General features: G+C 57.0%; 1 protein-coding gene across 4 annotated transcripts; it reads right to left on the bottom strand.

The window, feature by feature from the left end:
* Positions 1-1,348: 1,348 nt before the first annotated feature.
* Positions 1,349-13,963, bottom strand: MAP2K2 (mitogen-activated protein kinase kinase 2). 4 transcript variants are annotated; one of them, XM_087768987.1, is made up of 12 exons: positions 13,821-13,963; positions 12,297-12,507; positions 10,699-10,845; positions 9,956-10,033; positions 9,456-9,507; positions 9,236-9,360; positions 7,619-7,832; positions 7,146-7,304; positions 6,672-6,736; positions 5,736-5,797; positions 5,003-5,048; positions 1,349-3,534 (listed from the first exon to the last, which is right to left on the bottom strand). In XM_087768987.1, exons 1-12 carry the CDS (start codon positions 13,904-13,906, stop codon positions 3,424-3,426), a joined length of 1,356 nt encoding a protein of 451 aa, XP_087625113.1. In that variant the 5' UTR covers positions 13,907-13,963; the 3' UTR covers positions 1,349-3,423. The 4 variants fall into 4 exon arrangements, with proteins under 4 accessions (XP_087625113.1, XP_087625109.1, XP_087625112.1 ...); XM_087768983.1 differs by lacking the exon at positions 7,146-7,304; XM_087768986.1 differs by lacking the exons at positions 7,146-7,304; positions 12,297-12,507; positions 13,821-13,963 and adding an exon at positions 11,808-12,209.
* Positions 13,964-14,458: the final 495 nt, after the last annotated feature.

The following is a 14,458-nucleotide window of genomic DNA, read 5'->3' as shown; positions in this document are numbered from 1 at the left end:
TTTTCCTTAAATAACCCCGCTCAGCTCCTCACAGGGGCCCCGAGGGCTCTACCCGCACACTCACCCTGCAACACCCACGTCCCCACCGCCCCCCGGCCGGCGGAAATCCGGGGGGGGCCCGGGGGGGCTTTTGGGGGGGGGGGGTTGGTATCGTTAACCCCATTCTGCAGGTGGGGAAACTGAGGCAGAACGGGGAAACCCGGCTGCAAGTGGCGATTGAGGGGATCCTGGGCTCCAACACCACGCGTGGAGGGGGGGAGGCAGGGTGGGGTGCAGGGGGCTGGGGTGGGGGCCCCCCAGGCTGCACCCCAGGGCCAGGCCCTACCACGTGCCGGCGGCCGCACGCTCACCGGCTGCTTTCGCTTTCCCCCGCCGCGGCCAGGGGCACGCCCAGAGCCCCCCCGCCCAAAGACGAGTCCCCAGCGCGGCCCCCCAGCCCCCCCAAAAGCCCTCCCTGCTCGGGGGGCACCCCAAAAACGCCTGCCACACAGATATGGAGGGTACCCATGGAGGTCTGGGGGGAGCCAGGACCCCAAACACCCCCATCCTGTCCTACAAAAGAAGCAGGGTTGGGGGTTCCCCTTCCTCCAGCCCCAGCCAGACCCCCCCTCCTTCCTCCCTGCACCCCCAAGCCCCCCCCGTGCCGCAGGGGCCGTGCTCATGCCCAGCCCGGGGACCCCCACCAAGATTCCCAACCAACATCACGGAAACCTGCCATGGAGTGAGCTTATCCCGGTCTCTGCAGGATGGCCCAGACCCCCAGGGGACCCCAAAGCACCGCGAGAAGCAAAACCAGGACCCCCCCAAAGTGCCACCCCAGGAGCTTCGCATCAGGGACCCCACGGAGGGGACAGCACCAAGACGGGCGCCCAGCGGTGCCTCCCCAGAGCCCTGCCATCGCTACGGGCACAAGAACTCGGCAAAATAAAGTTATTTTTCAATTCTGGGCCTGATTTAGATTTGGCCAGCGCTGCCCCGGGCTGGCAGAGCCCAGCTTCACCTCCCTCTGCTTCCTTTCACCCCAAATATTGAAAAGCCGCCAATATTTCACCCCAAATATTTCAGAGCCAATCCCGGCTCCCCTGGGGCAGGATTTAGGGCACCGCAGCATCCTCAGACCCCGCATCTGGAGCTGCCTCATGCCAAGATAATTCCATCAGCGCCTGCTTCTGCTGGAGGCGGCCACCGGCACATCCCGGCGAGAGCTCCCGGCACATCCCAGCACCGCCACGGCCATGTCCCCAAGCCCGGTCAGTGACGTTGCTCCAGTCCAGGGAGGACCCGCCAGGGTTGCGGCTCTGCGGGGGTTAAAGCCACTTGGGGCACAACCAAGAAGAGAAAAGGCCTGTAAATGTAAAGTGCCATTTATTTTTTTTTCCCATGATGAAAATATCAAGTTAAAAAACAAAAAAAAATTGCAACAACAAAACGCTCAATATGCTTTCTCCTCCTCCTCCTCCAAAACCCAGCACCGAAACGAACTGAAAATATCCTAAATCTTTATGAACTGTCCCCATTCCCCATCTCCCACTTAAATTAAGAGGCAAAAACCATAACGACGAGCACCCCTGCGTCTCCGGGGTGCCTTGCCCAGGCACGAGCTGAGCCAGCAAGCACAGACCCCCCCCCCCAAATCTGGGGTCCCCCCCGGGTTTGCCCCTGGGGGATGCAGCTGTCCCCAGCGCTTGCCCCGAGCATGGCAGCAACCTCACCCCTTTGCTGGGGAAGGGGAAAGGACAGGGGTAGGAGGGGTTTGGGGTTACCAAGTCCCGGCGCTTACTTTTGGGGGGCTGTCATGGCAGGACCCGAGCGCAGGCAGAGGGGATGTCAGCCGCCAGCGCAACGGGGTGACAAAAACAGCCCGAAAAGGAAAAAAACTACAAAAATAATCCCACCAAGCTTCCAAAAATCATCTCCTCGTGGGGGGCTTGGGGAGCGCAGAGCCCTGCGTGGGGGCAGCAGGGGAGCAAGTCACCCAAAAACACATCCATGTGGTGGAAAACGAGGCGACAGCGGGGAGACGCCATCCCCACAGCGCAGCCGGTGCTGGCGGGGATGGATCCGGCCACTCCGCTGGGGCTCAGCCCTCGCAGCCACCGCGGGCCCCAGGGGGTTTTGCAGGGTCCTTCCCGGGCAGGAGGGGAGGTGACAGGGAGGGACCATCAGCCACGGTCAGGCCAAGGTGGCCTTTGGAAACCCCCATGGCCTCGGGACAACGCGGGTCTCGCTGGGTGGGTTTAATCCCCACCCTGCAACGCCCAGCCTAGGCACGCCGCACCTCCCGGTCGAGGGGAGCGAGGGGCTCCGGGGGGCTCCGACAGGGAGCCCTGGGGCTCCGCTACAGCCACGATGGCCGAGGCCACTGGTGGGATGGGCGAGAGGCAGCTGGAGGGGTTTCACCCTTCCCCGTCCCCCGAGATGGCAGGGTCAGGAGAGGGACCCCACTCCTGGGCCAGCCCGGCTCTGCCCTGGCCACGGTGGACAACCAGGCCCTGCCTCCGGCCTCTCTGCACTGGAAGGAGCCAGGGAAGGAAAGGCCGTGCTCTCCCCTCACCTCGGCACCTAAAGGTGCGAGCCACGGCTTGCCACGGAGCCGCGGTCCCAGGGGAGCCGCTCACGCACCCACCCCGCAGCTCCCACCAGATCCCCTCCTGCTGCGAGCCGAGGGCTCTGCCTGCGCTCAACAGATCAAGACCCTTCACTAAATATCCAGTGTGTGACAAGAACAGGCTTTAAAGCAATGGTTTAAAAAGAAAACAAAGAAAATACAAATCGCTCCTCTCCTCCGGCTGCAGACGGGCCGGGAGGGAGCTCACCGCTACGCTCTTCTCCAGCTCAGCCATAAATCATCCTGCAGACCTCCTGCCCCCACCGGCAGGGTGCCGACCTCGTCCCCGGCCGCCCCGGGCAGGACGGTGGCACTGTTTCGGGCCACCCTAGACAGGGTTTGTCCATTCCTGGCCCCACCGATTTCACCTCCTCCCCGGAGCCCACGTGAAAACCAGGGAGGAGGTGAAGCCCCTCGTCCCCATCCCCTGCCACCATCTCACACACACACGCAAGCATGCACACACACACACACAATTATTTTCTTTTTTTTTTTTTAACCCAAGTGAACATGTTTCAAAAAAAAAAAAAAAAAAAAAAAGAGAAAAATCAACATAAGCAGCACCACATTTCCCAAGTGTCAGGAGCTCCAGAGCTGGAGCAGAGGCCTGGAACACCCCCACATCAAAAGAAACCAACCCCGCTTTGGCTGGGGGTCGGCCGATAAAGACGCTTCCGAGGGGACGGTGCTTTGCCGCTGGGACGCGAGGCGAGAAGGGGCCGGGGAGAAGGAAGGAGGGCAGTTCTGTCATTTACTGAAGGAGAGGAAATGGTGACAGAGGCAGATGTACTGACACCAGGCGGTCGGCTCGGCCCTCACATGGCAGCGCGGGTGGGCGTGCTGGGCTGGTTCAACCGCAGCGTTTTGCACAGCCAGCCGGCAAAATCCACCTCCTCCACTTCGGAGCGTTTGATGAAGGTGTGACTCTGAAAGTGAAGGGAAACAGGGTTAGGAGCATCGCTGCTCCCCAGTTCCCAAAACCCAGCCCCAGGTCCGTGCCGTGGGCAAGAGTTGAGAAGATGCTGGTGTGACAGCTCAGGCTGCTCTCAGGCAGTGAAAGCAAATTTTGAGAAAATATTTGTTCCTTGCAGCCCTGTGGCTGGGATTTTAATCCATACTGGCCACATAGTTGACACACAGGCATGGAAGCGAGGAAGATTTAAAGGAGAGCAGAGCCTGCACGGCCCCTGCCTGCGAGCAGACCAAAATGCTGCTCTGTATGGGCAGGCAGAGCAAGATGCTGCAGCTCCTGCACTCCCCATGGTCCTCGCTCGCCCCTGGACAGCAAACCCTGCTCCCCGGGGGGCTGAAGGTAACAGAGAAGCACAGGCAGGACAGGACAACCTTGCAACAAGGGCATGGGGCCACAAGGACCAGCCACTGCCTTTGCAAGGGCTACACAGGAGCACCCAGACGTGCTGAGGGAGCACTCAGCACGATGCTGAGGGGTAAAGCCGGGGTCAACGTGGTTAAACTGGGCTCGTAGAAGGGTTTGAGTTGGAAGGGACCTTAAAGCCATCTGGTTCCAACCCCCCTGCTGTGGCAGGGACACCTTCCACTAGCCCAGGCTGCTCAAAGTCCCGTCCAACCCGGCCTGGAACACTTCCAGGGATGGGGCATCCACAGCTTCTCCGGGCAACCTGTTCCAATGCCTCACTGGAATTCTAATTCTAAGAAATTAGAATTTCTTCCTAATATCTAATCTAAATCTACCCTCTTTCCGTTTAAAACTGTTACCCCTCGTCCTATCACTCCACTTCCTGATAAAGAGTCCCTCCCCGTCTTTCCTGTAGGCCCCCTTGAAGCACTGGCGGGCTGCTGTAAGGTCTCCCCAGAGCCTTCTCTTCTCCAGGCTAAACCCCAACTCTCTCACCCTGCCCTCAGAGGAGAGGTGCTCCAGCCCCCTGATCACCTTCGAAGCTTGAGCAGGTCCATGTCTTTCTTACGCCGGGGACCCCAGAGCTGGACACAGGGCTCCAGGGGGGTCTCCCCAGGGCAGAGCAGAGGAGGAGAATCCCCTCCCTCGCCCCGCTGCCCATGCTGCGGGGGATGCAGCCCAGGAGACGGTTGGCTTTCTGGGCTGCGAGCGCACGTCGCTGGCTCATAGTCAGCCCACATATTCCTATTCACCTGCCCAGCTCGGGAGGCAAAGGCTTGTCCCGGGCACCTCCACAGACACAGGACAGCCGGGTGGTTCTCATCCCAGGCTCCACATGGGCCAGATACCATCACTGCCTTTGAATCAAAGGTGAGTCACTCCCTCTCCCAGCCTCTGTTGGCTCATCTTAAGCTCAGCCTGGGAGTTTTGAGCAAGAGAGGCACAGAGGGACGGGGCAGCAGTTTGCAGATCTGGTGCCACCCCACTGTAGAAAGAAAATTGCCCTCCCCACTTACCATCAGCATCTTCAGATCTGCCCGTTCCGCTGGATTTTTAATTAAGCTGAAATGAGAAGAACAACAGAGCAAAACGAAGGCTGAGACATTTCTTGTGGGAAACTGGTTATCTGGCTGGAGAGGTCTCCAGCTTCACCGAAAGCTACTTGGCCTCCTGGCTGCTTTCCCCAGAAGCCCGGCAGCATGGAAACAGCTCAGAAAGCTTCAGCTCCAACAGCCCAGCTCCTAGGGAGAGCTGCAAGATCCATCTCTTCTAGACTGTACGGATGGACTGCACCCTGCAAATGGAGAAAAGGATCTAATGCTTGGCAGGGATCAGTGATTTTTGTAATATCCAATCTCTGTGATTTAATGGGAGCTGTGGCAGCATCTTCATGTGTCCCCCCACCGCATCAGAAGGTCTGGAAGTTGATGGTGTAGGCCTGGTGCCTGCAAGGCTGTGGGGTGACTCACAGCCCCAGCAATCTGCTCCACCATCCCCCTGCCAGGCTCATATTTAGAAGGTGCCGGGATACTGCAAAGCATCACCACAAATAAACTGCTTTTCTTTCAACCCTTCCCAAAGCAGGAGTTCCCAGCACGATGCGGGATCGCACTGCAGCCAGGGAGAGATCACCTACAGAGCACGGAGAATACTGCGTTACGCTGAACGTTTTGGGTGGAGCGGCAGCCTGCAGAGCTGTCAGGGAGTACATACAGGCCTGCACCTTCAGCCATAAGATGAAATCCTTACCATTTATTTACAAACTCCTGGAAATCTTGCGTGAAAACTCCGTTCGGCAGCTTGGGAGGTGGCTGCAGAGAAAAGGAGAAGGGTTTTCTGCATCACTGTGTGTTAATGGGTCAAAAAGCAGACTGTCACCTACAGTCTTTAATGAGCTGCAGAAAAGCTGTGCTCTACAGCCATCCTCCTACAGCTGCCCTTTACAACCAGGGAGCTGCTCCCTGCCATTTCCTACCCCGGCAGCACGTGGCTGGGCTGGCAGCAAACCGCTGCCCCAGCACCACAGGCAGCTGGGGGGACCCCACGCTGAATCACTGCCAAAGCTGGGAGACCAAAACTGCAGCGTCACAGTTCCGGATCCAACGTTGCAAATCCCAGCTCTGGCAACGCCTACAGCAGACGAAGCCGTTCCAGAAACGATAACTGGGGGTCAACTGCTATCACCTTGAAAGGGGAAGCTGCTCTTTCCACTTGCAGGTGGGATGGACCCTAACTTGCAAGTCTGGTAGGACATTTCAGTCTGGGATTTTAGCACTGGTCACCCTCAAAGAGCTTCATCTGAGAAAACGTGTACCACCTCAGCATCTGCGCAGAGGGAGCGTTCCTCCTTTGCTGATCTAGGGAGGAGCACATTTGAAACAGCCGGCTGCAGAAGGAGCAGGTCATTACAGCCAAGAGCTCCCCTCACTGCTCTCCTCTTTCAAGGTTATTCTGAACCTTCCCCTGCACAGCCTTATTCCAAAACCAGAGATACTTTTGCGATACAAAAAGATGGGAAGAGGGAACAGGGGAGAAGGAAAAGACGTCAGTGCAGCTCAGAGGGGCTCTCTATAGAAAAGCCCCTGTTCAAGCAAAGGTTTTGGAGCGCACTTTGACTCAGCAGAGAGGACATGGCACTGGTACCTCAGGGAAGCCCGGCAGAGCCAATGGTAGAGAAATACCCACCTCATTAACTATATAATCCAGCAGTTCAAAGATGGCCATCGCAGGCCGGCTGTCCATCCCATGTCCTGAGTGATTAAGATGACAAGAACAGTGGTGAGAGGCTGTTCAGGAACAGCGAGGGGCCTCATTTCATGTGAAAAGCACGTGTGCTGTGGGACTTCTGCTGGGAGAGGCAGAGGCAACCCACTTGGGAACAGACTCATGGTTAAAAAACTAACAAAGAGAAAACCAAATCGCATTCCAAAATTTCAGATTTCTTTCACCGTGCCTATAGTCCAGATTTATTTCCGAGCTTGGAGCATTTGGAGAGTACCAGACCATCTGCTGCGGCAGGCTGGCAGCGCTTCTAGAGCTTTCTGCTTCCAAGCAAATGGCTCAAGCGGAGCCTCCTTCAAACACCCGTGCCGGTTTGGTACTTCCACGAGAGCTCCCACAAAGCTGTTACCAAAAAGCTGCCCCTAGCTTGAAAGGAACCTGTTGGCAGCACAGGCAGAGCCTGAGGAGCAACATGGGCTGTGACAGTGTCCCTCAAAGCATCTCCTCCAAGGGGTCCACATCCCAACAGCCTGAACGGTCCCCAGCACGGGGTGCTTTGCTGCGTGGCTTGAGCCTTCTCGTGGGACGCAGCAGGGTCTAACAACAGATAAACTGAGCTCTTCAAAATCTGAATAGACCCTGGTTGGCATCCTGAGAGCAATCTCCTCACCTCTCCAGGCAAGACCAGACTCCTGCCCGCGCTCATTAGGAATGACAAACCTCCATGGTAGAGTGGATTCTGCTGGAGCGTTGACACGGCTCCATCTGCTCTGTGGAAAGGGGCTTCCCTAGAAACACTCACCACAACCTCATCCAAAACGGCCTTTGGTTAACCCAGCCACACCAAACAAAACCCGACCCCTTCTCCCCCACGTCTGCGTGTTGTTTCCAATGCATATGACAGCCCCTACCACTGACGGGGCGTCCTGGGGGCCTGGCCCGCGGCGAGATGCTGTGAGACTCTCCCTCTGCCCCGTCCACCACAGGACGGCCAAATATTGCTTCCAGTTCCTTGGAGTCTGGCGGGGGGATTGGGTACCTTCCGATAGACAGCTCCACTAACGACAGACCCATGCTCCAGATGTCGGACTGGACTGAGTAGTGGGTGCCCTGCAACCGCTCGGGCTGGAAGGAAAGACCACAGAAACACACACTGACACGGAATATCAATACGCAAAGTCATAAATATCACGCACTGAAATTACATAGATGAGACTTGATATCCGGACAGCCTCTCGGCTCTCCACCCCTCCAGGGAAAGGACTGTCCCAAAGGGGTCATGTGTAAAGGGGATGCAAAAGAAAGATCATGTGCAAACATAAAGCACCTGGATGCATCTAATCAACAGCTACAGTTGAGCAGCATTTACAGCTGCTTATACTTCGGAGTCCAGAGGACACAGTAGGAATCTGTTTCTCTGTATGCTGAGACCTAATGAACTCAATTTATTAACAACATTTTTTTTTCCTGCTCATTCCTGTTAATACCCAAGAGGAATTTGAGGAGCAGAAAATCCCCTCTAGGCTCTTACCATTGAAAGAAAAATAAAAATTAAAAATAAGTAAATTGATGCAAGTCATGCATACTGGCAGCTTTGAGTCAGCTATGCAGACCCAGTGGCTGAGTGCAAAGGAGATATTATTTTTAAATAGCCACTGTCTAACTATAACTGTACTTGAATAACCATTCCCAAAATATGAGAGCAGCTCAGACCTAAGCACAGAAGCGTAGTCTGATGGCTTCCCTAATCGCCCACTGCTCGTTCCCAGCCACGGCCACAGACGGAGCGGGGAGAAGGCCCCCACCTCCCCTCTGCCTTTCAGCCCCAGGACCCGGGGACTCGGAGCCAGCCAGGAGGTGACTTTATTGTTACAGGCACTCTGTTATCTGCAGTTGAGCTAATGCTGATTACGAGTCTCATTTAAAGGAGAGGCACAATCAGCTCTTCCTGCAGTTCACTCTCTCTGGCTGACTCCGATTTGGCTTTCATTTCCCATTAGCCTGTACCAAAACCCAGCTGCGCTCAACTGGTTTCACCCCCATTTTGCCAGCAAGTGCACGTGGTCAAAGCAGCAGCGCTGCGCGTACCAGTATCTGCGTCCCCTCTGCACTCAGTTTTTTGGACAGAGCTTTGCATACAGAAAGAGAAGATGTTTTTGAACCCACAAACACTCGCCAAAATAAAATACGGAAGTATTTGTAGGATTCAAAACGTCTTTCCCTGCAAGTCTCTGCACTTCCACGTGCACCACTGCTAGCCGGGCACAGGCTGGAGCCGACAGGACACCAGCTCCTCAAGAGGATGTGGTGGTGTCGGCTCCTCCGGCACAGGACAGGGCCTCGAAGCACTGGGCTCACCCCCAACCTGAACCAGGAACGGGGCAGTCCACATGAGGATGGAAACAGAGCAAAACTGTGAGCGAATCAGACGCTACACGCTGAACCTGTAAGAGCCGAGTTGAAGCCAAATTGTAAAAAAAAAAAAAAACCAACAAAACAAACCCAACTGAAAGTTAAAAGGAACTTACAGACATGTAGGACCGAGTTCCCACAAAAGAGTTTGCCATGGAGTCAATAAGTTGACCGCTGACCCCAAAATCACACAGCTTAATCTCTCCTCGAGAATTAACCAGGATGTTAGAAGGCTTCACATCTGACAACAGCAAGAGAGAAGACTGTAAATGTGACTCTAGGTAAAATACAGGGCTCTTGTACTACAGGCAGTTATTTTTAGGTTCCTCCTCTCACCTCTGTGCATGATTTGGTGCTTCTCTCTCAGATACGCTAAGCCTCTCAGAACCTAGAAGGAAACCAAAGACAGGATGAGACCAGAGCTGGGAAGGGAAGTGCTTTCCCTTCGGCAGGACATGTTGCATAAACTCCGGGTGCTGCCACACTGCAGCTCAGCAAGGAAAGCCGCCCCGTAGAGTCCACATGTTTCAGGGTTTGCAATTTATCACCAAGTCAATCACAGATCTTGGGTTAACCTCCCGAGAAAGCTTCTCCTAAATCTTCTCCAGGAGAAGTCAACACCAGCCAGTGCAACGCCAGGGGTCGGAGCTACGGAGAGTGGCTGGGAATATGCTTTCCCCCTCCCCTCTTGCACACGCCACTGCCTCTCGCCCTAGGTCAGGACAGGAAAGCGCACACGGGGAAACGAAGAACGCTTCCTAAGGCAGCACAAGCATTATTCCCAAACCGTGCCCAGTAAATCCTTTCTGGAAGCCTGAAGAGCCACTGTAACTCACCGCTATACTGACTTTCCCCAAGATCTCCTCGGGAATTCTTTTGGCTTCTTTCAACACTTGATCCAAAGAGCCACCATCCTAAAATAAAGAACATCGAAATGACCAACACGCCAGTCCCCGGCAGGAAAACAGAGCAGCTGCCTGCACAGGCAAGCACGCCCAGGGAGGGCAAGCAGTATATAAGCAGTACATAGCATCCCAGCTCAGCTGTCTGCAACAACTCAACAGGAAGCACACTCCTTTTACAGAAAAAAAAATAAAAAAAAGAATCTGGTGATCAGAGCTCAAGCTTCTCACTGAAAACTATTTTAATGCTATCTTCTATCAGCTCTACTTCTTGCTATTAGTTCTTAGCTTCCTTTCCACCAGTGATAAATGCAAAGCTGACGCTGTCAGCGCTGATCCGGAGGAGCGACAATGCTATCCTCCACCAGAGACAACAGAAAATGCACACTGTCCTTCACAGCAAGCTCTGTAGAGCGGCAGGTTTACAACATTTCCGTTTGGCCAACCCCCAAACCTCTGCTTCCGCTTTCAAAAAGTCGAGCTCTCTGTTATTTCGATGCTTAAGCAGGAGCGTGCAGCTCCTACCAGCAGCACAGCGGCCTGGCTGCAGCCAGAGCAAGGAGCCACCGTGGCTGCCAGCACCCTAACCCATTTCACCTGCCATTTCAAGTCTCAGGGTGATGCCATTCAGAACAGTCCAGGGAGCCGCGCTTTGCAGAGGAGGAACAGGGACTCACCATGTGCTCCATGCAGATGGAGATCTCTCCGTCGCTGTAGAAGGCTCCATAGAAACCCACGATATATGGGGAATTACACTCATGCAGCACCTGCAGCTCTCGGATAATCTGATTCCTGATGGCCGGTTTGATTTCTAAATGAATCAGCTGCCAAGAAAGAAAAAAAATATTCAAGGTGTAACGCCTGGAAAAAAAAACCAAACACTTACAGGAACCATGTGAGCAAGTCCTGAGTGTTGGAAGGAAACAAAGTCTTCAAGGGAAGCCCTGCTTTGGCTTAGACTTTTTACCATTTGCAGACTAAGATTAAGGGTAGGGGAGAGGTAGAGCCCCGTGCAGCCTGTTAGCGACTGAAGCAACTGCCGGCCATGTAACACCGAGATCGCACAGGATACAGAGCGGAAAGACAAGTTAGAAGTTTGATGCAGATCTGACTCAGCAGCCAGGAACATTTTCACAAGTTCTGTAGGTGTTGTAAGAAGAGGTGCTCTGATATCAAGGAAACCACAAAAAATAAAAAAAGGTGAAGATTATGCACATGAAAGAGCAGTTGCTTTATTCCTTGGCCTCCACGTAGAATCAGTTAACACAGCTGTGGGTAGGGAAGCCAGAGGCTAGAAAATACAATGGCAGGTCAGAAAAAAAGAGCGGCTGTTACTGTAAGCTCTGGGACACCCAACCCCAGGGACGTCTGTCCTTCCCGCAGACCTACACAGGTCGGTCTCTGCAGGAAGGACAGCAGTGCTGCAGCTTGCCCTCACTCCAGTTTCTGAACACGGAGCTCCCAACAGTCTCAGAACCACTCAGTGACACCCAGTGCTCCCAAATCAAATGCCCTGGAAGACTCCGAGAGCTCAGCTCCAAGTGAAGCCACCTAGAGAAAGGGATTTGCTTGTGGAGACTCACTAAACCATCCCAACAGCAGGTGAGACCAGAGACTTTCAAGGAAGCTGTCCTACAGATGAGCGGTTTGCCCTGTTCTCACTGAGCACTGCCTTTTCTAATAGGCAGACGAAGCATCTGCCAGTTTGCATAGGAGCACCACAGTAAAAGACATCGCCTATAACACACGTCTGAGATGAATCGCTGTCACGGCTGCTTGGAAGTACCTTGGGGATCTGTTAAGTGGGTGGTGAGGGGCGAGGAACACGTGCATCAAACTCCTGTCTATGCAGGAGCAGCCACCTGTCCCTCCACCTGCCATTTCCAGTCCTTGTTAGCCACAGCCTAGGATCCTCAAGAGATCTGCTTCTATCCAGTTTAGCCGAGTTCATTAAAAACAGATTCACTGGAAAAAAAGAATAAACTTATGTTTTCCGCACAAGGCGCTCCAAACCTCGGGGACCTGTCGCAGAAAGCGCGGCCTCTCCCAGGGGCCTCAGGAGACAGACAGAGCAGCCAGGTCGCTCACAGAGACGAAGCAGGAGAGCTTCCACCTAAAACCCAGCTGGGACCATGGTCCCGACCCTGGCGAGGCAGTTCGGGTGCAGATGGGTCAGTGCAGAGAGACCCCCACCAAAGCCAGCTCTCCCAGGACCGGGGCAAGTGCCAGACACTCCAGCACGGCACCACAGCCCACTCCCCCTGCCCTCAATTACCTTCCGTGCCATAACGAGCCCTGAAGGTTTGTGCTGCACTTTGGTGACCACACCGCCATTGCCAGCCCCCAATTCAGAGATCCGCTCAAAGTCATCGTCCTTCAGCTCGCCCACTTTGGCTTTCTGCGTGAGGAAAGCTTCCAGGCGCTTCTTTTGCTGCTCGTCCAGCTCCAGTTCCTCGAGCTTTTTCTGAAGGTCCACCAGGTTTGCCCTGGAGCGGGGAGGAGGAGACAGGAGGGAGGTCAGGAGGCTCTGAGGGCAGTGCCAGAGAAAGAGGTTGTTTTTTTTTTAGGGAAGCAGAAGGAAACAACTGAAAACTGTCGTCTGACACATACTCAGCCCCTGATATAGCAGCAAGACTAAAGTGAAGCTCTGGAGAGAGGCAGGGCTCAGCTCCAGTGCTGACAGGGTCACACAGACAGCGAGACCCATGGTGCAATATCTGCCCAACACGCACATCTCCTCTGGAGAGGAGCTTTAGTACAGTCAGCTGTTTTGGGAAAGCCAAGGAGTAGGGAAAATCCTTCAACCCTTAAAGAGGCAGCACAGCTCAGCCCAGAGAGAACGGCAGCACCAGCAACCTCTCCCTCTCCCAGCACAGGAAGCCAAGCCTTGGTTTTGCTGCGAAACACGAGAAGGGCTTTCCAGGGTGTCCAGCAACCCCCTGCTCCGTTACGTCCCCCCCGCCGCCTCCCAAACCCACCGCTCCCGAGCACAAAGGGGTGTCTATGCTCCCCCAGCACCTGCTGCCGAGCTCCCATCGCCCACGCAGGCTCCAGCTGCTCTCTCCCATTTGCTGCCCACCCCCTTATCCCCCCAACCCAGGGCAATAGCTTGGGAGGGTCTCACCCCACCCCTTCCACCCAGCACCCCCACGCGATGCTCTGCCGTCCCCTAACACTGCCCATGCCCCCTCTCCACCACCCTTTGCCCCACACGGCCTGCCCACCCAGCCCTGACTACTGCCCCAAATCCTCCCCGCCAAGCCTAGGTCCCCATCCCAGCCCCGACCCGTGTGCCCAGGCCTGGTCCCCACATGCTTCAGCGGCTCCCACACCTTTCCCCAGCCTCCTCTGCCTTCCCTGCCACCCCTCCCAGCAAACCTTGGGATCAGACCAGTCCCCACCCCTACCCAAGCCCATCCCCACCCCACCCAGCCCCCCTAACCCCCAGCCTAACCCCCCCATCCCGGCTCTGGCTCCCCGCCCCCTTACCCACCCCAGGCACCCCCAGGCTAGGCCCATCCAGCCCCCAGCCCCGGCCTGTCCCGGCTCCCCCAGGCCTGACCCGGCTCCCCCAGGCCCCCCAGACTCCCCAGGCCCAGCGCCCGCCCTGCCACGGTCCCCCGGAGGCCCAGTGCCTGCCCTGCCCCGGCCCCCCCCCCCCACCGACTCCCCAGGCCCGGTGCCCGCCCTGCCCCGGTCCCCCAGGCCCTTCCAGGCCCCCTCAGGCCCGGTGCCCGCCCTGCCCCGTACCCCCCCGTCCGCGGCGCAGGCTGGTCGGGCCCCGCCGCCACTCACTCACTCGGCGGAGCCGTCGGGGCTCGGCCCCTCGGCAGCGCTGGGGGCGATGTTGAGGGCCGGCAGCACCGGCTTCCTCTTGGCCGGCATGGCCGGGCCGGGCCGCGCCTGCGGGGCCTAGCGGGGGCGCGGCCGCGCGGCGCGGGGGCGCGCGGGGGGGCGGGGCCAGAAGGGGTGGGGCCGGGCGGAGGGGGGCCTATCGGGGCCGCGGCCACATGGCGCGGGGACGCGCGCGAGGGGCGGGGCCAGGAGGGGCGTGGCGGCGGGAGGGGCGTGGCCTGCGAGCGGCGGGGGCGGGAAGGGGCGGGGCCGAGGAGTCTCGCGAGAGGTCGCTGAGGGGGAGAGGGAGGGGGGCGGCGGGGGAGGCCATGGCGGGGGCGGGGCCGGGGCCGGGGGGGGCGGGGCCGGGGGCGGCCCCGGGCGGGGCCGGGGAGCGAGCGCTCATTGCCTCGTCGGTCATCAGCCGCCCAGTAATTAGCAGGAGCCGCCCAGCCCCTGCCCGCCCTGCCCGTCCCATCCCTGCCGCGCTGCCCTCCTGCCTGCCCCCAGCAGCAGGCCCGGGGCCTGCGGGAGGGCCCTGGCGAGGCCGGACAATTAATTAGCAGCGCCGGGCGGGCGCGTGCCCTTTGCTCGGTTCCAGGG

The sequence above is a fragment of the Nipponia nippon genome, unplaced genomic scaffold, assembly GCF_047370975.1.
Source record: "Nipponia nippon isolate SJK-2023a ecotype South Korea unplaced genomic scaffold, ASM4737097v1 scaffold_31, whole genome shotgun sequence".
Taxonomy (NCBI): Eukaryota; Metazoa; Chordata; class Aves; order Pelecaniformes; family Threskiornithidae; genus Nipponia; species Nipponia nippon.
The sequence above is the reverse complement of the archived record's forward strand: the minus strand, read 5'-3'. Positions and strand labels throughout refer to the sequence as shown.